The sequence below is a fragment of the Camelus ferus genome, chromosome 1 (assembly GCF_009834535.1).
Source record: "Camelus ferus isolate YT-003-E chromosome 1, BCGSAC_Cfer_1.0, whole genome shotgun sequence".
NCBI lineage: Eukaryota > Metazoa > Chordata > Mammalia > Artiodactyla > Camelidae > Camelus > Camelus ferus.
Window position 1 is genome coordinate 38,692,992 of NC_045696.1, and position 24,871 is coordinate 38,717,862.

The 24,871-nt window shown below is 36.4% G+C and overlaps 1 protein-coding gene across 4 annotated transcripts in view; it reads left to right on the forward strand.

Moving 5' to 3' along the window:
* Window positions 1-24,871, forward strand: part of EPHA6 (EPH receptor A6) — a 730,766-nt gene that overhangs the window by 502,557 nt on the left and 203,338 nt on the right. For 3 of the 4 annotated variants that reach the window (XM_032489792.1, XM_032489798.1, XM_032489806.1), the window contains 3 exons: window positions 4,249-4,357; window positions 8,060-8,130; window positions 12,475-12,600. In XM_032489792.1, the coding sequence (XP_032345683.1) occupies window positions 4,249-4,357; window positions 8,060-8,130; window positions 12,475-12,600 (306 nt within the window). Of the gene's footprint in view, window positions 1-4,248; window positions 4,358-8,059; window positions 8,131-12,474; window positions 12,601-24,871 lie in introns of those variants that run through there. The other variant, XM_032489814.1, reaches the window with a different exon arrangement.

Here is a 24,871-nt window from a genome sequence, read left to right on the forward strand (position 1 = left end):
TTGTAGTAGTCCCTGCCTTCCCAGAAGCATTATCTCCAAGAATACGGAATTGGATTCTTCTGATTAAGATAGTGTTGGATAGACTTACTTCACATACAAAACGTCTTACCTTCAGTGTAAAATTTCTATGTTATCAAGGGGAAGGTGAGGGTATGGATTATCTGGGGTTAATCTGACTTTTTTTTTTATCATAATTATCCAATGTACATGAATGCAGTCAATGAATGCATTCAATCCATTCACACAAACAAATATTTATTGAGCTACCACCATATATCAGGCTCTGCATTAGTTTCCTAGGGCTAGTACAACAAATTACCAAACAAGGTGTCTTAGAACAGAAGCACACTCTCTCCTCAGGCTCTAGAGGAGAATCCTTTCTTGCCTCTTCCATCGTCTGATGGCACCAGGCCTTCCTTGGCTTATGGCTACATAACTCCATTCTTCATCTGTCTTCACATGGCCTTGTCCTCTTTCTCTTCTCCTGTCTCTTATAAGGACTCTGGTCATCGCTTTGGGCCCACCTGGTTGATCCAGATTGATTGAGGTCCTTAATTATACCTACAAATTCCTTTTTTTGGGTGGAGGAGGGAGGGGATGTCATCATTCGACACACTGTACGTACTATGTTGAATACAGTCCCCGCCCTCATGGAATTTGCAATCTAATTAAAAGACAGAGTACTTTTTTTTTTTAAGAAATTTCAATAAAACATGATAGAAATATGTGGGTAAAAGTAGTACAAGGGTCTATGGGAACATGTGTCTGGGGACCTAACGAAATCTAAACAACCGGAAAATGACGTGATGCTTAGGTAGGAGGACTGACTAGGAATTGACCGTGAGAGAAAGTTAGGTGCATTGAAGGAACTAGGAAAAATGTAGCATAGAGAATGATAAGAGAAGAATCTGGAGATGTATGCTGGAGCCATTTCTAGAGTCTTGTTAACAAAGTTAAGGGCTTTGGACTCTCTCCTGAGATAAAGTCGGAGCCCTGTAACTGACCAACATGAATACAATCAAAAGGCCAAAATTCTCTCTGTCAGGACCAAAAGCCTCTGCACAGACCCTGAATTTTCCTCTTATTTCTTTATGGCAAACCTTGTTCTTCCCAGTGTTTGATTGCTGAATGAATAAGCCAATATCATAGTAAAACTGCTCTGAAAGGTTGTGCTAAGGATATTTAGTTCAACTTTCTCATTTTACACACATGAAACAAAGGTCAAGCAAGGCTATGATTGTTCTAGAACACACAAAACAGCCCCTGGCCAGTTATGATGTTAGTGAAGAGGGTGCAAGATAGTGACAAAAGTATGGGCTTAGAGCCTGACAAATCAGGGCTGAGTGGCCAGTTTTCTTGTGTACAAGACGTGTGACCTCAGACAAGTAACACAACCACTTAAACTAGGAATAATGATAGTACCTACCTATTAAGATTGTTGTGCAGATAAATTTGATAATGACTTTGAAGCACTAAGCATAATTCTAGGGGTAGTTTACTATTAAATACATAGTGGCTTTTGTTGATGAGGATGAAGAGATTCACAATATTTACATAATCATCCCAGCCCCATCATCCATAGAATTTTACTCCTAGTGTAACAGTGCATCACATTTTATACTCTTATTTTCAAATGACTTATTGCATATATATATATATATATATACATACATACATACACACACACACATATATATATATAATTCTCAACAGAAGAGTATTTAGAATTCCTAGTACAGAGGTTTAAGAAACAATTATGCAAAATAGGCATTTTTCAAAATGTCACAACTTAATATTGTTATCCAATTAAAATTTTAATTGAAGCAAAGTTCATAAGCATGTAATCACACGAGCGAAAAAGAAGATGTATTAGTAGAGCTGGCAGTTTACTAGGCAATTATTTAAGTTAAACAACACAATTTTCTATAACAAAGTAATCTGATTTTCCAAAGGCACCCAATTACATAATCTTCTCCATCTGAGCTTTGAATACATGGTCTCAATAAATCACTTGCTACCTGGCTACTGTGAAAATAACATGCTCTAGGTTTAAAACTCTTGAACTATATTATATATTTTATAAATGTAACAATTGGTAAGTAAATAATGTTTTCTTTTTAAATGCCGCCTTCTTTAAATTCAAAAAGTTAATGTTGTTTCCTATAACATGTATTCCTTAAAATTTGCTATTCAATAATTTTCAATGAGAAAATGTGACATTTTAGAGCACACATTAATTCCCATGATATCAGTGCTATTTGGAAGATTAGGAAATCCAGTGCGGGCCAAATAAAAAATCTTCAGTACATTATTTATTGGGTAAAATGTAACTATTTATCTTGTCTCTGCACAGATTATGAGCTACAACTCAACACTGAAATAGATTGCCTGAAATACCTTGATTTAATCAGAGTGACCAAAATCTAATTTCAATGTTTAGTAAATTTCTTACTAAAAACTGGACATAAGTGACTTATTTTTATTTACATTTAGATTTCCTAAAAAGCCTCTTAAATGCTGTAACTTGTTTCTTACTGACTCAACAATAGTGTTTAAGGTTTAGACATTCTCTAGTAGATATGTCATTTTTATGAGAAAGTTATTACTCTGTATATTAATTTGCACATAGTATACTACATACTTGATTCCCAGAAAAAGAGCTACTTCTGTGGAAGCCTGAAAGTATTCAGGTATAATAAATTTAAATTATTATGGTAGAGAATTAAGTGGTTTGCTTTTCAGTTATATTCTTTCTTTGATTCAGTTTGCTACTTACAAGTGATTAGATTAATGTTTTGATAGTAATCAAAATAGAAGTCAAGCTTTATTCAGGTTAAGGGATAGTGGAGGTACTGATTAATTTAATAGTTTGTAATATTGATAATTAACTGAATTATTATAGTGAGTTATAGCATTGGAAGGAGAAATGAAATAAAAATCTAAAGCCTGGTTTCTGGTGATGGTCATGTGTAAGCTGGGTCAAGTTCTTTAACTTCTCTGGGCTTCAGTTTCCTTAACTCTATTATTAGGCAATCGTCCATATCCCATCCCATAAAAGTATATCTCATGAAAACTTCAGTAATACAGAGAACAAAAAGTATTAATGAATTAAATAAGCTAAGATATTTTTAGAAGATTCCTGGCCGGTTAGTGAAACATGCAGCAAGCACATGTTTTGATAGTTTTGTCAGTGAGAGAAGTAATATGCTATTACCAACCATAGTCGGTACTTTTCTTCAAACAAGGAAGGTTTTAAATGTCAGTTTTTAAATGATTGCCAGTCAAACATCTAAGCACCTACTGTGTACAACCTTGTGCTGCAGAGGGTGAATTCATAACTGACGTTTGAATTAAGCTCTATGAAGTTTAAAGAAGTTCATTCTTAAAACAAATTATGCAGTAATTTTCCACTTTGTGAATACAGGCATCAAAACTATGTGTAAAGCCTGGCTCACTGGCATATGATCAGGACACTCAGGACAGCTGTTCTCTTGCTCTCTGGACATCCCCTGCTCAACCAGTCCCTGCTTTCCCTACACCCTACTTATGTGACTACCCAATCCTCTTTATTATTGGGCTTAATCAGTAACTGCCCATGTGCTTGCCCCTGCCCCAGCTGCTGGTTTCCCTGGTAACTGATGAGCCAACCTGCCATCAATTCCCCCTATAAATGGTAACCACACCCCACCCCCACCTCCTGGCCTTGCAGTGAAGGCTGCTGCATCCTGCCTGCTGTCTGCCTTACGGGGTGGCGTGTCACTCCAGGACTGCTTCAGATTTGTAAGATTCCCTAACAATAGACTATTGATGTCTCTGTCCCCTGACTCTTTCTTTGGTCTCTCAGTTGGGCAATTACAAGGTTAGCAGGCTTACAGTGTTCGGCCCAACAGTTGGCAAAACCATTTAAGGAAATAATTCAGCAACTATATAAACAAATTCCTTTAGTCCATCTGCCAATCTAAGTTTGCAAAACATACCTAATCTTAAAACGAAGGATACTAAGAATCCATCTACTTTCTTGGTATTTTTGTGAAAAAAGAAAAAAAAAAAGGAAAGGTTATGCTGTGGGTTATGACCTCAATCTTCAGCCCTCATTTTGGGTTTGCATCTTAAGACAGCAGATAAAGGGCATATATGGTGGGGGTTTTGGAATCCATTACCATGCTTTCAAGCATGTACTAAGTTGTAAAATAACTGTGGTGGTGAAATATCACCCAGGGAAATGCGCGTGTTGTTTCTGTGTTTCAGCTTCGGACATGGCGGCAGAACAGGGGCAGATACTCGTGATAGCCACCGCGGCTGTGGGAGGATTCACTCTCCTCGTCATTCTCACTTTGTTCTTCCTAATCACTGGGAGGTAACGGAAGCACACCAGATCATTTCTAAGATTTGTGAATAGCCATTCTTTTTATATACACTGTGTATTCAAGGGCTTTTAAACTTAACAAAGTGTACCTGTGGGAAAAAAAAGGATCAGGGCAGATTCCTCTCTGACAGTGAACTTTATGTGGCAACAGAACCACTATGGCTGGTTCTCTGTGTTAGCAGGTCCCTGAATATGGAAGCAACCAGAGACTTGATAAAAACACTTTGAAAATGATGAATGATAAAATCCTACGTACTAAGTTACTTCTGAATTTTTTCTTTGCTACAGTCACATTCTCTCACAAAGGGAATTTTGCTTGGAAAAAAGTATTTCAACAGAGATACTGAACAATTTATATTAAAGTGTTTTATAAATACAGTGTTATAGAAATGTTTTATTTTAGCCATTAAATATTGAAAGTATCTATATTACAATTGTATTATTGGTTTTATAAATCAAGTTACTTCTCCACTTAAGAGTAATATGGATAAAAATTTAAAATACCAATAAATTAACTGAGCAAAAGACTTCAGTTTGAATCCCGACCAGCTGGTGAAAGTGCTTTGTCCCTCTAAACCTTAGATTTTTATTTTTACACAGTTTGGTGTGACAACGCGTTAAAATATTTATTGACTTTTAAGTATATTAGACTATTACCATGAGCCAGCTGTGACAATACAGAGATATGAATGAAGAAAGTGTGTATGAAATTATTTAAAAGAATTAGTTTTATTTTTTATTTAGCCCTTGTTATTTGGCCCAGACTTTTGTCAGAAATTGTGAAATCTTCATATTCTCAATGCTGTAAGGGGAAAACATTCCATTTAGATGATCAACAGTGGCACAAAATATCTTGAGAGTTTCCTTGATAATCTGAAACACACATACTGCAAAAAATATCAGTATCATGATTTAAAACTGTGGTAACAGTGCCAGCCAAATAGTACACATCCTAATTGACTCTAGTACACCCTGATATTTGGTAATTACCAGAAATAACATATAGCTACCTCAGGGCCAATAGTTCAATGAACTATGAACACCCTTTGTTTTATTCATTTTTTGAATTCTTACATACCAATATTTTATTAAAATTTATTACAAAATTATAGAAGTTATGCATATATGGAAAAATATTATCTGAAGTGTTGACAGCAGACTAAAAGTATAGACCAATAAATTGATAAATACTTAGAAAGGCACTTATCCAGTGTTGGTCCCTGAGGAAATTTAACTGTTACCTACCTGTTAAAAGTATCAGATTTAGTTGTAACAAATCCACTTTTACAAGATTTATCAAGGAACAAAGAAATACATGAATATTCTAATGTGGTTACATTGAAATGGTGACTTCCTCATGAAATCAGTTGTAAAAGGGGCACATTTACCCCTATGTTTACTTAAAATTTTCAAGTGTATAAATAGACAGTATTACTCTTTCAATTAATGGAGAGTGTCTGAGTCTCCTGCTTTAGGAGGCTGATTAGCTGATAGAAGAATGCTAGCTATACTAAGAAAAAAAAATTGATAAAGAATGCAGGAAATAATGTTGAAGTCTTCCTGTTGGTTGGGCCTGTTGTGGTACCACAATCAGATACTGCTGCTCAGCACTCTCCTGTTCCTCTCCTTGAACCTAGACCTAACCTCTCTCTGACAGCTCTTAGCCATCATTACAGCTTTGATACTACCATCTTTTCCAGTGGACAGGAAACAAATTTTGAAGTCTCTAAACTAACCCACAATTAGTTTGAAAACACCATATTCAATACCATAGCCTACAAATACCAGATATGACCTATAAAAACCTTAATCACTAACAGGGGACAGCTTATAAAATAAACAAGCAAAAGTACTGGTGGAAGAATAAGCTTCTTTGCTTAAAAAAAAAAAAAAGCTGAAGTTCTGATTCTATCTAGAACTCCCTTGCAAGCAGACGGGACTAAAAGACAGTAATGGCTAGGAAAGGAAAAAAGAAGAAAATTTCACTGAGAGAATTAAAGATCTAAGTCTGGTAAAAGGAAGGAAAGAAGAGAATAAAAGAATTTTGGTGCATGTGAAGTCACAATGACAATTTGGACAGGTAAAAAAAATTAAAATACCAACACTTTATGGGTTGCAATAAGTTTAGTCGACCATTATAAAAATGTTATGGAGAAAAACTGTATTTTCATTGCCATTTATAACATGGGTACTGCCCATGCAGTGTGAATTTGGGGACATTGATATCTTGATAATACTATGCTTTGCATGGATAAAGACAATCAGTTTGGAGCCCAGAAAGTTTGTTTAATTATTTAAGTATGATAAGGTCCTATAAGGTGATCTTAACTCCAAAGACACAAATTATGTCATGTTAACTAGGCTGTGATAATTTAGATGTGATGATTAATTTCATTCGGAAAGATTCTTATTTTCTTATTTGAAAGTTTCTTTGAAGAAGTTTGGAGAATTTTCTTAAGTATGATTTCATTTAAACAGCAGTGTAATATTTATCAACAATTTTAAAAAGAGCCTCTAAATACATAATGGAAATTGATTCAAATGATATTTTATTCAATAATGATTCAATGCATAGCAAAATTGGATGTAACTTTTGAGTTATATTTTATGTATCTGTAGAACATGAGTTAAGGCCTTATTTCCTCAGAGTATTTCAGTGAACAGTGATTTAAATAGGACATACATATGTGGAAAAGCATTTCATTAAAATATCAGAAAATATTGCCTTAACACATAAATCTGACAAACTTAAAAGAAGATCTTATAGTCATTGTAGGCTAAATAAGATTGGCCTAATAAACTTGAGAGAGAGGCTCATCTGTTATCTTTATTTGGGATTCCTGAAACAGAATTTGAATACCACTTAAAAAGAGAGTTTAATAATGATGAAAAAATTATACTAGATTATTTTCAGCTTTGAATTTCTATGTTTGCCAATTTATATGACATCAGAAACTGCTTTAACTGGAGAAAACAATTTCAATTACATAAGTTAAAAAAATTGATTTTGAAGCACCTCTTAAGCACTTTGCTAGGGGAGCATTCATTGGAAATTATGTCATAGGACTTGAGGCCAAATTCACATTGAAAGATTGGATTGTGCACCACAGATGTATTCCATTTAATCATTTGGAGTTAGCAGTTTGATGAACTATCAAATCATATGGATATTAGTGAATTTTTCATGTCAAAGAAGTCTTAGGAGATAAGCACCTACCTCTGTTCTTCAAAGCACGATTTTTCCAAGAGAGAACAGAACATACCTCTACTACATCTCTGATATTAAAAACAAACAAAAACAACATGCTGTTTAGCACTGAAACTGGAAGAGAGTTGTCTAAATTTCTGAGATTCTGAATCAAAAATAATTTTTCCATTTTGACTTTTAATGCTTTTCATTGACTAGCTATTAGAAGCCAATAAGGAAGAACTTGATGGTTATTGCTGGTTATTAAATATTTTCTAAGATTCCTATCATTTGGATCAATAAGTCCACTTGGGAGTATTTTACTCTTATGTGGGGCTAATTTTGATATAAAAATAAAACCTTCTGTGGAGTATTTTCACATGTTACAAGGGTGTTCTTAAAAGTGGTCTTTATGATAAGAGCTTTGCCCATGGGTGAAATGCATTTTAATTGGTTTCGGTTGGTATCCAGCATAATTCTTAAGAGTCTGTTTACCTTTCTTAAAGGTGTCAATGGTACATAAAAGCCAAAATGAAGTCAGAGGAGAAGAGAAGAAAGGACTTGCAGAATGGGCATTGTAAGTAGTTCAGTGACTCATCCATTTTTTTCTATTGTTTCAGCACTTAAAGAATTAGTTTTAAACTTCTATCCATTGAGTTGAGAAAACCAAAGAAATACACTTCCAACCTTTCAGCACTAAGACTTTTCATCTGGTTTCTAGGTTTGTTAATGGAAGTTGCACCTGCTTCTCATTAAATGATTCTACCTTTTTCCTAATTCTGCTTTCTGGAAAACAACAGAATGAATATGCTAAAAATACAAGATGATTGATGATAATCTAATTATTTACCACTCACAGTGGCTCCAAAACGTTAGTTAGTTTTATTTAGTGGAGCATTAGCCATAGAAATATTAAGGAATTCTTATTCTTTCTTGTAGGGACTGTCATTTAACATATAACAAATCAATTTACAATTCAGTAACACTAAAAAAGAAAATCAGCTCCTTAACTTGTAGAATATGTATGAAATCCTTGAGCTGACTACAAGGTTATACTCATTTGAAGGATCTCTTCCCAAGCAAGCTGTAATTACCAGTATAGTTGGTTTGATAATTGCCACCTTCTTCTCCCCAACGCCCACCTCCACCTCCACCTCCAAATTGCAGACTGCTTTGTCAAGACAGTTTCTCAGTCATGAGACGCTGAATTAACAAGAAAGGGATGTTCTCTAATTAACCACAGTATAGAGATAATACGTGAGGCAAGTTGTTTAACTATTTAAACTCTTCTTCCATTTCAAATTAAGCTGAAGTAATAAGGGGCTTTTCAATCTATATAACCCCCCAGGGGACAGAAAGGATTTCGGTGAGGAAATTATAAACCAGAGTGCTGCTTTAGGGCTATTTCTAAAGGTCATGTGGTTTCTCAAAGAGAGGTCTAAGGACCATCTGCATTAGAATGTTCCATCCTTACTCAGACTCAGAAGGTCCAGGGCAGGGCTAAGCACAAATGCATTTTAGCAAGCTCTCCCAGGTTGTTCTTTTGCACAAAGAATTTGAGAAACTACCCTAGCTGGGAAGGGAGAGCTGAGGCAGCTGATACTAGACTGAAAATAATGTAGACAGATGCAGAAACCTGGATCCAGACACCTGGACCAATGACTTATGCTGAGCAACCTTAAGATTCGCTGCAGGACTTTTAGTACTGAAATGCAAAAGAAAAAGATGCTCCTGAGGTATTTATTAATCTGTTTTCTAACCAGCAGTTTAGCATAAACTAAACCAGATGGGCCCAGCAAGAAACAATGAAAATAACCTGAGGCAGACAAGGAAGTAGAAGAAAGGTAATAGATGTTTAAGGAAACAAGAGTACATTAAATAAGTAACCAGATATTCAAAACTGGAACTAAGTTTGGTGTTTTTTTCTTCCCTATACTATATATACTGTATTTACAAGAAAAATAGAGTGATGCTGTTGCCAAGTCCAAATTCGTTCTGCTCACTGCATGACAGGCCAGTAAATCCAGAGATGAGGTATTGGGGCAAGGAATAGCGACTTTATTCAGAAAGCCGGCAGACGGAGAGGATGGCAGACTAATATCGTGGAGAACCATCCTGCTCTAGTCAGAATACAGGCTCCTTTTATACAAAAAAAACAAGGGAAGGGGTGTGGTTGATTGTTGCAATATTCTTGCTGCAGGCATTCTTTGTTCTTGCAGCCATCCCCATGGGCCAGGTCATGGTGTCCCTGTAAACCTCCAACAAAACAAAGGTTATTCTCTACTACAATGCTAACTAATCAGTTTGTTCTGTAGAAATGTATATTACTTTTTAAAAATTGAGTGGTTGAATTGTTAAAACCATGTATGAGTTAATAAATTACATCTGTTATCTGTGCCTAAAGTAATGTTATCAACATGACCACATATCCTGTTAGATACTGTTAATCATCTAATAGTAGCCACCAGATTTGAGTTTCTAGTATTCAATCTGAAATCACAACTCCTACTATATTACAAAAGTATCATTAAGAATATGAACTAGAGGTACAAATGATCTGTTCTCCTTTCCTCCAGTCTAAAGTTAAATCTTGCCTTTAGAAAGTCAAGAAAAATATAGCATTTCAGAATCATTGTCAAGTCTATCTAGAAATATGCCATACTAGTGCTATTTCTGGAATTACTAATTTCATGAGTACGTACCCAGTACTAGAAGACAGGAGGCAAAATTAATGAAAGAAGACAACAGGCGTAGAACTCATGAAACAGTTACTGCTAATAATCTCATCACCTCCTGTCAACTCACTTTATTACCTTTCATTGGTTTGCTTTGAGATTTTCTTGCAAGAGCATATTTCTAAGGAGACCTAGACAACGCTTATCTCAGGGTGTCGTATGGCTTTCAAAATCTAAGAAGCAACAAAACCAAATATTTTTCACTATGCCACAAATTTAGCATTGATCTTTTAATCCCTACTAATTCATATTCTACAAAAATGTGTTGTGTGCTTATTGCCTGTAAAACCATACCTCAGGTATTGGGAAAGATGCAAAGATGTATAAGAAATTATCTCCTGTTCTCCAGGACCTAGCAATCTAATGTGGAAAACAGAAACCAATGAGCAAAACAGAGAAAAATCCACAGGCAGTCTGTGACTTCCTTACATAATGAAGAAGTTGAAAATTAATATGCAACCAGGCTTTCAAGTTTTCCAGCCACCCCCCTTCGTCTTCCTAACTGCCCACAGGCTGTGAGCACTCCACCCCCACCAGAGAAGGAGGAACAGTTACAAGGCCAGTGATCAGACTTGGACCTTTGATTCTTATCTGTGCCTCCAGGACAGACAGTGTGCAATCTGACCATGGAAGCAACTACAAGACCCAGGAAAGGCCTGTTATCCACAGTGTAGTGGTCCTCCCTGCCACTGTGCTGTGGGGTCTATGCTTTACTGCCCAAGAGTTTCTGGAAGAAGAGAGACTACAGGACTGGGACATGAATTCAGGAAAACCTAGTGCCTTAGAGTACAGAGTCCAGGAGGGACGCTAAGGGGCTTGCTTGTTTGAGGGGAAGGCTTATGCTTCGTTTCCCCCAAGCCCTGAGCTATGTCAGTGTAAAACGTGTGGGTGCTAGTGGCTAAGTGAGCTAATTACATTTTTTACAGAAATACAATAAAAATTTTTTTTCTTCAACTTGTCAGCTCACTCTCTCTAAAACCACCAGGTCATTTTATATCAACAGTTAGGTAAATAAAATGTTGATTCCAAGTATTCGAAGTTTTGATGGGGATGGGGTGGGGTGGGGGGAGAAGGGAGACAGGAAGAGAAGACAGAATTGAATTTAAGTGATTAACAAGAATGACTACCTCAAAAAATGAAACAATCTGCTAAAGAATGGGCAGAGGACCTGAATAGACATTTTTCCAAAGAAAGCATACAGGTGGGCAGCAGACACACGGAAAGATGCACAACATTGCTAATCATCAGAGAAATGCAAATCAAAACCACAATGAGATGTCACCTCACAGCTGTTAGAAGGCCATTATCAAAAAGACAACAAATAACAAGTGATGGGGAGGATGTGGAGGAGAAGAAAAGCTCATGCTATTGGTAGCAATGTAAATTGGTGCAGCCATAGTGGAAAACAGTATGGAGGTTCCTCCAAAAATTAAAAATAGAACTACTGTACAATCCAGCAATTCCACTTCTGGGTATTTTTCTGAAGAGAACAGAAACACTAAATTGAAAAGATGTATTCACCTCCGTGTTCAAAGCAGCGTTATTTACAATAGCTATGATATGAAAGCCACCTAAGTGTCCATTGATAGATGAATGGATAAAGAAGATGTGGTATGTATATGCAATGGGATATTACTCAGCCATAAAGAAGAATGAAATCTTGCCACTTATGACAACATGGTTGGATGTAGAGGGTGTTATACTAAGTGAAATAAGTCAGACGGAGAAAGACTGTATGATTTCACTTATATGTGTAATCCAAAAAATAAAATAAAAAAACAAATGAACGAACATTACAAAACAGAAAAAGACTCATAGAAAACAAACTAGCTGTTGCCAAAGTGGAGGGGAGTGAGAGGAGGAGTGGAATAGGTGAGGGATATTAAGAGATACAGACTTACAGTAAGTCATGGGTATGTGATGTACAGCACAGGGAACATAGTCAATAAAATTATAATAGTTTTGTATCATGGCAGATGGTGACAAGACTTATTGTGGTGATCATTTTGTAATGTATAAAAATATCGAATCACTGTGTTGTACACCTGAAACTAACATAATATTGTCATTTATACTTCAGTAAAAAAAATGACTACTTCAGTACATCACACCTCATTTTAAATAGTGACAAGATGTGTGGTTACTAGAATACTCTTGAACTAATTCAGTCTTTTGTTTTGTGGCAGTACGCTTCCCAGGAATTAAAACTTACATAGATCCTGATACATACGAAGACCCATCCCTAGCAGTCCATGAATTTGCAAAGGAGATTGATCCCTCAAGGATACGCATTGAGAGAGTCATTGGGGCAGGTAAACATAAAATCTACACTTTTGAAGATACGGTTTCTTAGCGGTTTTGTAACTGGTTTATCAACATAATATTTTAAATCTTAGCAGTTTTAGTCATTGAAAAAAAATTTTTAATGAGAAGTAAAATTATCTTGTATATATATTGTTACTGTTTTAAAAAGTATTGCAAGTGCCCAAATTCAGTTTCCAAACAATGAGAAAATCCACGAAAGTTATTTTTAACATCCTGTAGTCATTCTTTCAGTATTGAGATAAATTACAGTGAAACTAGAGTGAATCAAGAATTTATTTTGAAAGAGCAGCTTCAGGAGTTTGTCATAGGTTATTATATATTTACTTGAGTCCTAACATCTATAGGCATATACTATAATTAGTATTCACACTGATGACCTTAAGGCCCTGCAAGATCTAGAAGTGTTCTGAGAATCATTGATATACAATTAGGTTCAATATAGTTTTATATAATTTTAATACAAATTAATAATTTTCCCTCTATATCATTCAACTATTCTGGATAAATACAAATTTATTATGAGTGAGCTCCCAAGAATTTCTTCTGTATGTTACTTAGGGCAGAGGCCACACCAGTATAACAAAGAGATCCAGGATAAAAATGTTTTCCTCTTTCAAGTCCTTGACCCAGGGTGAGTAGTCCATGCTGGCTCTCATTCAGGCGGTCTTGAAAGGACCCAAGTTCTTTCTATTCTTTGCTTTGCCTTCCCCTATGGTGTCCTCCTCCTCTGAACAGTCAAAGCTGGTCACCAGCACATCTTCCTTCTGGCCTATCAGAAGGAAAGGAAAGTTCAGTCTCTTTGTCTTTAGAGTAATTAGCTTTGTCTTTAAGACAATAACCTGGAAACTGCAACCATGTCTATTCACATTTCAATATTCCAAATACAATCACATGGGTACACTTCAATGCAAGAGAGTTTGGAAATACAATCTCTGACTGGGCAGCTATGCAGCCTAAAAGTGGAGGGGGAATGTGCTACTAAATAGAAAAGAAAGACTGGATCCTGAAGGGGAGTACTAGTGTCCTCTAGATGCTAGATATCTGTGTAATCCTTTACAGAGAGCAGAATATACCATTCCATCTGGGTATCATGTCTTTGCAAAGGTCTAAAAGGCTTTTTTCTTCCAAAACCCTTCACCAGAAGGACTGACCACATAATTTGCAGGGATCAGTGAAAAGTGAAAATATAGAAAATGTTAAAAAATGATTAAGAATTTCAAGACAGTGACAGCAGAGCTCTAAACAAACAGCAGGGCCCTCCTAAACTCAAGGCTCCACGTGACCTGCCCATGAAGCTGACCATTTTCCAGGTGCACAGAGAGCTAGCACCACATCAAGAATTCCGGGGATGTTTGGAGAAAGTCCTACTTTATATCATTTTATTCCCCATGCACAATGGATCATCTCGTCTCCTGCATGGCCAATTCTCCCTCTGAAATCTGACGTAAGGGTCCTATACACTTAAATCTTACTGCTTGGAGCCAAAGAGGCTGTCTTACCAGAAAGATTAAGAACCTGGAATAGAACCAGATCCTCTATTCCATTCTGCTGAACATAAAGCATACCAACAGGCATTAAGGCATAATTGAAAAGAGTGATTGCATTATATTCATTTAGTTTGGAGGTTTATTTTCTTAAGACAGCAGAGAAACAGAAAAGAGAGGAGGCTGAATAATTTCACTGCACCCTACTGCTTTCTTCCTCTGGTCCCCAAGAAAAAGTGGTGTGACCTTTTATACTGCATTGTTCCATTGCTTCTGTAGATACAGGAATTAAACACTAATGTCTGAAATCATAATATTGAGAGATAAATCAAGTATCTGAGAGGTAAACTATCAAGTTAAAATGCAGAACTTAAAAGCTGTGAGTTAAGTTCATTTAGTGCCTTACTGAGGAATATTGCCCAAGAGACAGCCTCTCAGATAGCTCTGAGAAACTGTTCTGAAGAGGTAATGTTAGCAGATGGAGGGACCCCTAAATTAGGAAGCCCACCAACGTGTGGGTTCTTGCCACTGGCTGTGAAAGAATTCGCACAGCGGAGGCAGAGGGACAAAGAGAACAACCATTTTATTGCTCAGACGGGGAAATGGAAAGAAAGTGCTTGAGCAGAGAGAAGGAAAGAAAAGCACTTGAGTGAGGAGAAGGCACTCGAGTGGGAACCATCAGCCAAGAGGGGCAATATGGACAGCTCCAGGCCGGGCTGGGCCACATGTACTCTCATGGGAGGCTTCTGCCAACATATCTTTCTTCCTAGTGTGATGGAGCCAATCAGCCCTTGTTCGAGTCTTTCAGTCCATGTATGGGCTTTTCCGGTTCTTGTCATGGCAGTCATCAACTGTCATGGTGCTGAGGGCTGTGTCATTTAGCATGTTAATACATTACGGTGAGGCTCAAGGTCCACTGGAAGTCAAATCCTCTACCATGTTGAACTGGGTTCTAAACAATTCTTGTTTCTTCTCTGCAGCTGCCCCCTGAGACTTAGATAAGAGTAATTGGTTTCTATTCCAGAGAAGGGCAGGGGTATGATCCTGGGGGCAACAAACAGCCTTGGTAACAAAAAGGAAGGCTGCTTTTAATCAGAATGCCTGCAATCTAATGCACCCAGCATTCCTAAAAAACAAACAAACAAACAAAAAAACCATCTCCTAAGATTCTGTTCAGCCATGAAAGTTTTAAGAGGAAACACAGGAGTAATCTCAGTTAATTGGTGAGATAGGGGGTCAGAGTCGTCCATCCCCCAATGCCTGCAGGCTTTTCCTAATCAACTGCTTAAGCCTGCTCTTCTGTGATGCTGAGAGGCCTTGGAGACTTCAGCTTTTCTATAAACGTGAGTCAGGGATTGTGGGCACACAGAGTCCTGCTCCCTTTTAGTAAGTGGGAAGGTCAGGATATATGTGATTTTGGCAAAGAGTGTATGTGCAACCAAGTACACATCTCACATCTCACTAGAAGGTTGCTGCTAGTCACCTGGAACACATGTGGTTAATTTAGTGCTTTTCTAAGTATGGGAAGATACAAGAATCTAAGTTCATAAAAAATTTCTCCATAAAATATGTAACTGTCTCCAAGCCCTGTTCTGCCAGTTTTCCCAGGGCACAGAGTGCCTCCTTCCTGACTTCTGCCCTGAAATCCTTTCAAGACATGTCAAAGGCCAGCAGCTGCGGTGGCCAAGGACTCAGTCCTTGTAGAGCCGGATGGCTAGTGTTATGCACATTCTTTAGTTGGCAGAACAAATGAAGAAATTCAGTTTTTCTCTAGTGTTTTTTTTTAACCAAATATCATTTTGTCCTAAAAAAAAGTATGACAGATATTGCCAAATCAAACAATAACTATTAAAGAGACTGTTTTACGATCATATTCTTCCTGTCTAAATTCTAATAAGTCATAATGGTTTTCCTTTTATTTGGCAAAAATGGAATATCTAAACCATGGGGTTAATACTATAAGTCAGTGTCTCTTTTTTGTATTTATTCATCTTTGACTATTTCAACTTTCAAACATCATGCTAAGTGACCTTTTACTGTCCATTTCAGAAAAATCATATAAATAAAAATGCTTTATGAGAAAAAACTGTTGTAATGCAACATCCCTCTTTGTGCCCCTGGCCTGTACTGCTCTGTTGTTAATTAAACCCATTAGGTCTTGTTCCTAAAACTCTTATTTGCATATGAAAATATAATGAATATGTGGACATTCCCCACAGCAGCAGTGTGGAAAAAGCAATGTTCAATCAAACTAAAGGAAAATTAACAGAGTTTTATACCATCCATGACATTGTAGGGGAGGAATGTTTAAGTTTACAGGCCACTTTGAGCTAAGAAGAGGGTGGGCCTGGGGTTTCAAAAGAAAGGAAGATAATTCACAGGGGGATAGGAAGAGCAAATGTTTCATACACAAATTTTGCCAAGCCAAACTGACCATGGAAGGCAGAGAGGAATGTGATCCCCAGACCCACTCCCACTTTCCTGCACAGGCTGATCATTCCTAGGACTTACTCTCTCTAGTCATCTTTGGTGATAGCTCTTCCTGGACCAGGCCCTCTATCCAGATGCTTTTAGACAGTTAAGGGGATGGCATAAACCACTCCCTGAGTCTTTGGGGCCTTGATTTTTGGTTCAAAATAATCTACATGCCAAAGTGGAACATTCCGGGGCAGCCTGCCCTGAACCCCATTAACATAATTGCACGACTGGTTACTTGCCCAAATTTTTACTGTAAATAGTTTCCTTAAGTTGTCTCCTACCTTTATTTTTCCCCACCCATTTGATTGTTTCTTCTCAAACTCTACTTCTTCACCATCTGAGTGCATTAGATATTCCCCTTGAAAGTGTAAACTAAATGCTTTAAGGGGCAGTGTAGATGCTGTACAGAGGTGAAGGGGACTGGGGGAGATGGGAAAGAAAGGCAAAACACCAGGTCTTGGTAACTGTCAGGTGAAAGATACCAGGTCTGACTAAGGCATTGAGAGTAGCTGTAGACAGGGATACCTAGATTCACAATTCATTGCTGAGGAAAAATCTACAAGACCTGCAGGGCTTTTCACAAAGAAATAATTAAGAATGCTTTTTAGATCTCCAGATGGGAGACACAATATATAATCATTATATATTTCTTAAATGTGTTATTAAAAAAATGAACCCCAAAATAGTTACGTTAAAATTTTGAGAAAGAAAAGGCCATGGCATATCACACCTAACCTGTGACATTTCTAACATGTTCACTGAAGAATGTTTATTAGATGGCTAATATCTACTTATATAAAAAGACAGTGTGCTAATTAATTAGTTTTTTTCATATTAAGTCACTATGCTTATTAAAGACATATGTCTTCAATATATCTTTTGTAGCCTTTGTCCTGGGAATTTCAACTTTATAACCATCCAAATATTATGCAGTAAATCCTGAGAAAATTTAATTTATCCATTACCCCAAAAGGGGAAGGGAAAAACCTCAGTCTTGTCTTGCCCGAAAGAGAAGAATTCAGATGGAAGAAGTGCATAGTGCTGTGGGTAGTGAAAGATTTTTTAACGATTTAATTAGTAACGCAAAAGTACACCTACAAGAACAGGAGGTGGGCTGATCCAAGGGTGGGTAACAATGGTCTTTTTTTGCCCCTTCTCTTATACCCTCGCTTAGAGGTGGTCTCATGATTGATTGATGGCTTTTGTCCCTGGAGTGCTTAGTCTTGCTCCTTCCCCTTTGTACATGTCCTTACCCATGATGCACACAGAAAAACCCACGGCGGGGGCCTAAAACGCAAAGCTTATTATATTACAATGAGCATTGGGTCATGTCTGGTTAGGTCCTTATCAATACTGTGCAGTCACAGCCATTGAGTTCTAATTGATTTCTTGCTGGCACTCATTTAGAGGAACTAAAGCCCCTTTATGCTGAAGACAGCATGGGCATATCACCATCTTCCAGACCATCTTCCCTCTCCTCCACCTTATCTGCCCGGTGCCCCCACTTATTTAACTACCTAACATATCCAGCGTCTAGGCTATATATATATTCTTAAAAATCCCTGTCTTTCAGTGTATATCTTACTGGGTTTTTTTTAATAAGTTTCCTAGAGCACTTTTTGTATATCACTATTCTGAATAGTAGTTGCAACTTATCTTTGTTCATCAATACAGGCTTCAATTTCCATGAAAATGCACATTTCCATTTAAATGAAGTGAGGATCTCTGTTGCATAGGAGCCTATCAAGATCATCTATCTCCTTTGACTTTTTGCATCATAAAGTGAAAAACTGTGGCCAGAGGACTGTAAAACAGAAATTCCCAGGCTAAAAGAGCCAGATTAAGGTAGAATCATTATTTTACACATATCTTGAGAGATAATGAGAAAACTAGTAAACTGAATTTTAATCATGGGCTGAAAAGGTCATTGAAAGGCTATCCCTTTCTCGGGGTAGTACTGAACCTAAACCATTAAATGAAAAACTTGCCCAGCAGAGTATGTATAATTTTGAAACATTATTCCATTGAAAAAAAATCATTCTTGCGTCTCTAAGCCCATAGGGCACCCTTCTTATGTTTGGCTTTCCCTCTTTCCATAGCTTCAGTGGAAATGCATAATATCTCCCTGTCATTCATATTCTATCCCTTAATCTATACAAAACTCATCGTTGCTTCCACTATCAACCCTCTCCTCTTCTGGCTTAGTGTCTCCATAATTTTTTTTCATAGAAGAATCAGAAAGTTTTAACTGTTGGTGTCTCAGCAATCACCTGCAGGTAAAAGAAAGTCAAAAAGACAGTAAAAGGGATATAAAAAAATGAGTATCAAACCAGTGATTTATTCAGCCTAGTATTTGGTTCAGGTGTTGCCACCTCCTTTGAGGTCATAGTTTCACATGATAATGTGCAAAGCAAAACGCTTACTCTGCGTACTTTTCCTAATTCCCTGTGATCCCCCAGCCAGCCTCTTCTCTGTACTATAGAATCTATTATATTTTAGCTATCTTAAAGAAATTCTCTCATCACCTTTATTATTTTTGTTCCTCTTCTACAGCTATAGTATGTTTTCTTGCAACATGACAGTGAAAAATGTCAGCAGTATTCCAGATGTGAATCCACAATTCACTCTTTACAAAAAGAATCTTGAATTTATGGCTCATTTCCTCTATATTTAGATGAGATGATCTTATCAGATACAAATTTTGTCCTTGTCCATCAACTTAAAGGATTTGTAGTAGAGGTCAGATTCATTTTCTTTTCTATTCTTAGAAATTCCTTTGCCCAACCAGCTGAGAATGGGATCAATGACAGATTATAGCAAGACCTAAGTGCCTTTTATTCAAGAATTCCATAACTTCCTAAATCAAATGATGTAATGGAAGACGGGCTTTATCCATTCTCCCTGGACATTATGATATGAATGAAAAAGAAAGAGACTGAAGGCAGACAGTTGCAAGCTTAAATCACAGTTTTGCTGCTAATTCACTTAATGACCTTCTGCAGTTTACTAATCTTTCAGAAATTTGGTTTGTTCACCTATAAAATAGATTCATAATAATAATAGCTATCCTGTAAGATTAATATAAGGATGAGAGATGACACATATTGAAAACCTGTCATACTATAGACTCTCAGTAAAAAGGTGGAAAACTGACTATTAGGTTAAAAAGAGATATAGTTTATACCTACAGTTGAGATGGATAAGAAGAATGACAGTTTATGCCCAACTTTCAAAATATTTTATAATGTAAATATGTGCTTATGAAGAGTTCAAAGTCAGTGCCTTAGTTAACTGGAATGATATCTATGATTTTCAGAGTTTGTTGAAAATTAGTAATTAAAAATGGAATTTTCTTTTTGTCAATACAGTAAGGACTATCCCCATATCAACAAGTTCTTTTTTTTTTTTTTTTTTTTTTGGAAGAAACTCAAAACTTAATTTTTCCTATACCTTGTGAGGTCATAATTATTAGATACGTATTTATTTTTGTTTTAAACTTAACAAGCCATATGATGAAATGAGGTTAACAAAAGAAACCTTACTTCAATATCTTAATATAAAATCATTGTAAACTAATCTTACCAGTTTATTCCTGGCACATCTAAGAACTTAGTAGCTTAGCCTATCATAATAGACTTTAAGTTAATATTATTTTACTTACATTTCAACACTCTACATCTTATGTTGGGGGCTATTTAGTTTACATTTGCTATCTCACGTATACATTTTCCAATCTTACAAGTTGCCTCATCATAGTAGTTATTTGAGAAATACTTGTTAAATAAATAAATTAGTAAATAAATGAACGACTGAAAGGATATAGAATTACTTCTAAGTAATTATTTTAAATGACTACATCTCTCTGGTTATCAACAAAATCCTAATGTAAAGTGTAACTTAAAGTATAACACAATTAATATAAAATCAAATACCTAATATATATAAAGTAAAAATAAGACAAAAGAACAAGTTTAGAGGATAGTTGTGAATTATAGTAATTGAAATACTTCATGTTAACAATTTACTTGATAAATTAGCCTAAAATTATAGAAATTATTATATACCTTTGTAGTCACATAATGAAATTCACAATCTTACAGAAAAGATTACATTGATACTTTATTTTCACTGCATTTGTATAACAGATGAGATAATTTTGAAAAATTTTTATAACTTACAAGGAATTTATTAATTTTCATACTTCTTTCCCTTTTCTTCTGATTTGTGTATTGTTAAAATGTTTGGTGAAATGAAGGAAATATGACACCTATTTTTTAAAAAGTACTCCAGAGAGACAGGGGCAGAGTGGATACATCTTACATAGAAAGAAAAAAAGAAAATAGTGATATATTAAGGTTCTAAAATCCAAAAGAGAAAAAAGACCCACACATCAACAGCAACAATTTTTATTCCTTACTACAGTACATTTAGTTAACTCTTGCTACATAACAAATTGCCCTAAAACCTAAACCAAGAACATTTACTATTTTGCAGTTTCTAGGGTCACAAATTCAGTCATGGCTTAGCTTCTGCAGGGTTGCTCACAGGGTTGCAATGAAGGTGTCAGATAGGGCTGTGATCTCATCTAAAGGCTCAATTGGGCAAATATATGCTTCCAAGCTCATTTATATGGCTCCTTTGAGGGATGTTGCCCTGAAGGCCTTAATTTCCTACTGCTAGTTGGCTGGAGAACAGTCTCAGATTCCTGTCATGTAGATTTCTCCATCATGAGATTATTTCATTAAATCCAGCAAGAGAGTTTGCTAGCACGATGGAAATCACTATCTATTGTAACTTAATCATGGAAGTGACCTCACATCACTTTGCTATATTCTGTTGGCTATTAAGTATGATATTAGGTCTCATCCATGATGGAAATCACACAAGGACATTCATGCCAGGATGCAGGGATCATTGCAGGCCATCTCACCACATCTTACCACACCTACTACCACATATAGTAAATTTCCATTTGGAGTTTTAAGTTTAATATGAATATATTGAAGATAGCAAGCTCATTTAAAATATAATTTGGATATTTTGTTTATATAAAACCCAAAAAGTTTTATATAAAAATTTACATTAAAATGGGTGTAGTTCTAAATTTATCTCTTATAAGGAAGTAAGAGATGGTTTATGTTCTACAATTGTTTAATAATGCCGCCTGAGAGACCATGTGCATTCTTACATTGGTGTACAGTAAGATGTGAATCAAGGTAATAAATCTGATTATATGATTTGCTTATACCATACCATGTTCATCTAGCATAAGGTAATTAATTGATTGTTCCCACAGTGATACTTGTGTTCTCAGTCTAATTGTCTGTGTATTTAACTAATGGCTTTTGTCTTTGTAGCCTGTCCAGATTGTCTGTTGCTATGTAACAAACCATTGCCAAACTAAATGGCTTCAAATAATAATTGTTTCATTTTATTCATAATTCTGTGGGTCAACAGTTTGGGCTGGACTCAGCTGGAGCTGGGGATTTTGTCTTTTGGTCTCACTTGGGGTCACTCCCATAAATGGTGGCTCAAATGAACATGTTGTTGTCAGGTGGTTGGTGGATTCTGAGCAGGGATGATGCATCTCTACTCCATATGGCTTCAACTCCACCCACAGGCTAGATGAGACAGTCTCAAGGCAGTGTTCTAAGCAGATAAGAAAAAGAGTTGTAAGTCCTCTTTAAACCTTGGCTCTGAACTCCTACAACATAATTCTGACACTTTATCTTGGTCAAAGCAAGTCACAAGGCCAGCCCAAACATAACAAAGTGAAGAAACAGATTCTACCTCTTGACGAGAAGAGAGCAAAGTCACACTGCAAAGGGACACGCATTTTTCCTCCCAGGGTTGGGAGGAATTTGTAGTCATGTTTTACAACCCACCACATAGCTGATTCTTAAAAAAAATTTAAAAAGAATCATTATTTTTCAAGCCTAGTATGAATAACAGATTATGAATTTATTTACTATTTTGTCTTCAAGACCATTTTTTCTTCATATACCTAATGAATGATACTCATGTTTTCCTTATTTAGCAACTAGGTAATCTGCCATGGGTTAGGTACTGTGAGGTTTACAAAAATGAATGAAAAAGAACCTCAGCCTCAAGAGGGAAGCTAAGGAAAGCCTAATATATAAGGTAGAAAGGAGATAGAAAGGACAGGGTAGAAAGAAGCATCACTGTAAGTGAGCAAAACATACATATAAATCACTATTGAAATTCAAAGAATCTAGAGCTCACTGCAGAGGAGTGGATCAGACAGCATCAGGGAGATGGCATCTGAAAGATAAGGAATGCCAAGGTGAGGACAAGGCGGGTTAGATGGGGGAGAGAGAAGTGGTAGGACAGCGATGTGGAGATGGTGAAGAGGAATTTTGGACGTTTCCAAGAGATTTTAGTTTGGTAGCACTTGCTCTTTATTATATCTAATTTTTCCTCAAGGCCTAGGCTTTTCCTCTTTTTTTTTTTTTTTTTGACATAAATGTGACTCAAGCCCTGCTTCTTGGCTATTAGTAACGGTTAGTGCCTTTTTATTTTGGTGACTTTTTAGTTTTTAATCACTTAGTGAGTGAAAAATGATTAAAGAAAAGAAGAATGATTTTTGCTTTTATTGGGCAACTAGTAAAAATAAAATGCCATTCTACTTCATGATTATTGTGAAAAGCAAATGAGATACAAAAGATTCTAACTATCCAACTATCAGAATACTGCCAGTGACAGTGTTCATGACCTCACCAGGAAGCCTTAGGAACAGTTCTAATAAATTGGAAATCTTTCTGAGTACAGGTGTGCTTCCTTATTGCACTGTATGTAATCTCATAACACCTCCCACTGGTACTTATTCTGCAAAATGGAACTTATACAAATTAAACCTAGTCCTTCTTCTGACCTACTTCATGACCCTTCAGATATTTGAAGACAACATGTGAGCCTCATAAATCTTGTTCTTTTCCTGCCTAAATTGTCTAAAACTTTCAACCATGTCCATCTGACATGGTTCCTGGATACTGCATCATGCTGATAACCTTCCTCTGGAGAACTGGAGTTTTTCTCTAAATCTTTTCAGAACTGAGCCGAATATTCCCCACATTTTCTAATCAGCGTAGAAAGCAGAGCTAGAGCACCTTTCCTGCTGGGCCTCAATTAATGCAGCCTGGTTTTCCATTCACTTTTTGAACAGCTGCCATGCACTGTTGGCATAGGGATGGCTTACTACCAGCTTATCCCCAGTGGTCTTTCTCAAATGAGTTACTTTTAAGCCAGGCCTGTTTCTGTACCTGCCCAACTGACTTTATGATGCTGAGTGCAAGGCTATATTTTATTAATATGCCCACACTATATATCTATATAAACCATATCTCTTGTGTATCTATCTATCCAAACTCATATAGTCTCATATTCCCATTTTATAAATATTCCTATTCAATTTCATCATGCTTTTACAGGTGAATTTTCACAAACTGTTGAGGTCTTTCTCCATCTCAATTAGTTGAGTTGGTACAATTATCATCCTTTTCCAGTCATCCAAGAGTTGTTCTGCCTTAGAAGTTAGCTCTATGTCTCTATCTAAACTTAGAGCTCTCTATGCAGCAAATATTTAGTATACTGTCTAATTTTCTTCTTCGTTGGAATAATTGTGTTTGCATTGTTGGAATTCTGTATTTTATAGATACTAATTCCTCACCCTTTATAGAATCTCTGATCATGAATTTGTACTCAATCCATGGACTTTTTTTAATTGCCACCCTGAAGTTTAATATCTACAATTATGGCCAATGCTTTTTTCTTCCCCCTAGGCTGTTAGGTATCTTAAAATGAAAATCGTTTCCGGTTTTCCCAAGTTCCCACCCCTTACATTTCATAGGTCTTTATTCAGAATTAAATCCAACTAACAACTCCTGATGACTTTTTGAAAGATGGAAACAGTAGCAAGGCAGGTATTTATGATATTTTATAGCCCCTCATTTATTGCTTTCATGGTGGAGTAAATAAACTCTCAGGATGGGAAAGTGTGTTAACATAAGGATTGTTTAGAACATGAAGTCCATGGCCTTTCCGTGTGGTCTAATGCAGTTCCTTATTTAAATGGAAACCTTTGACTTTCTGTTCTTGCCAGAATCTGTCCTCTGGTTTCCTCCATTGCTTCATCCCATCAGGAAAGGTAGTCTCTCTTTGATGCTAACAGTGCATAGCTTGCACATGCCTAAATTATTAAAGAAAACAAAAGGGCTTATAATGAAAAGCACAAGCATACCACTCCTCCTCTTGACTCTCCATCATCTGCAGTAATACT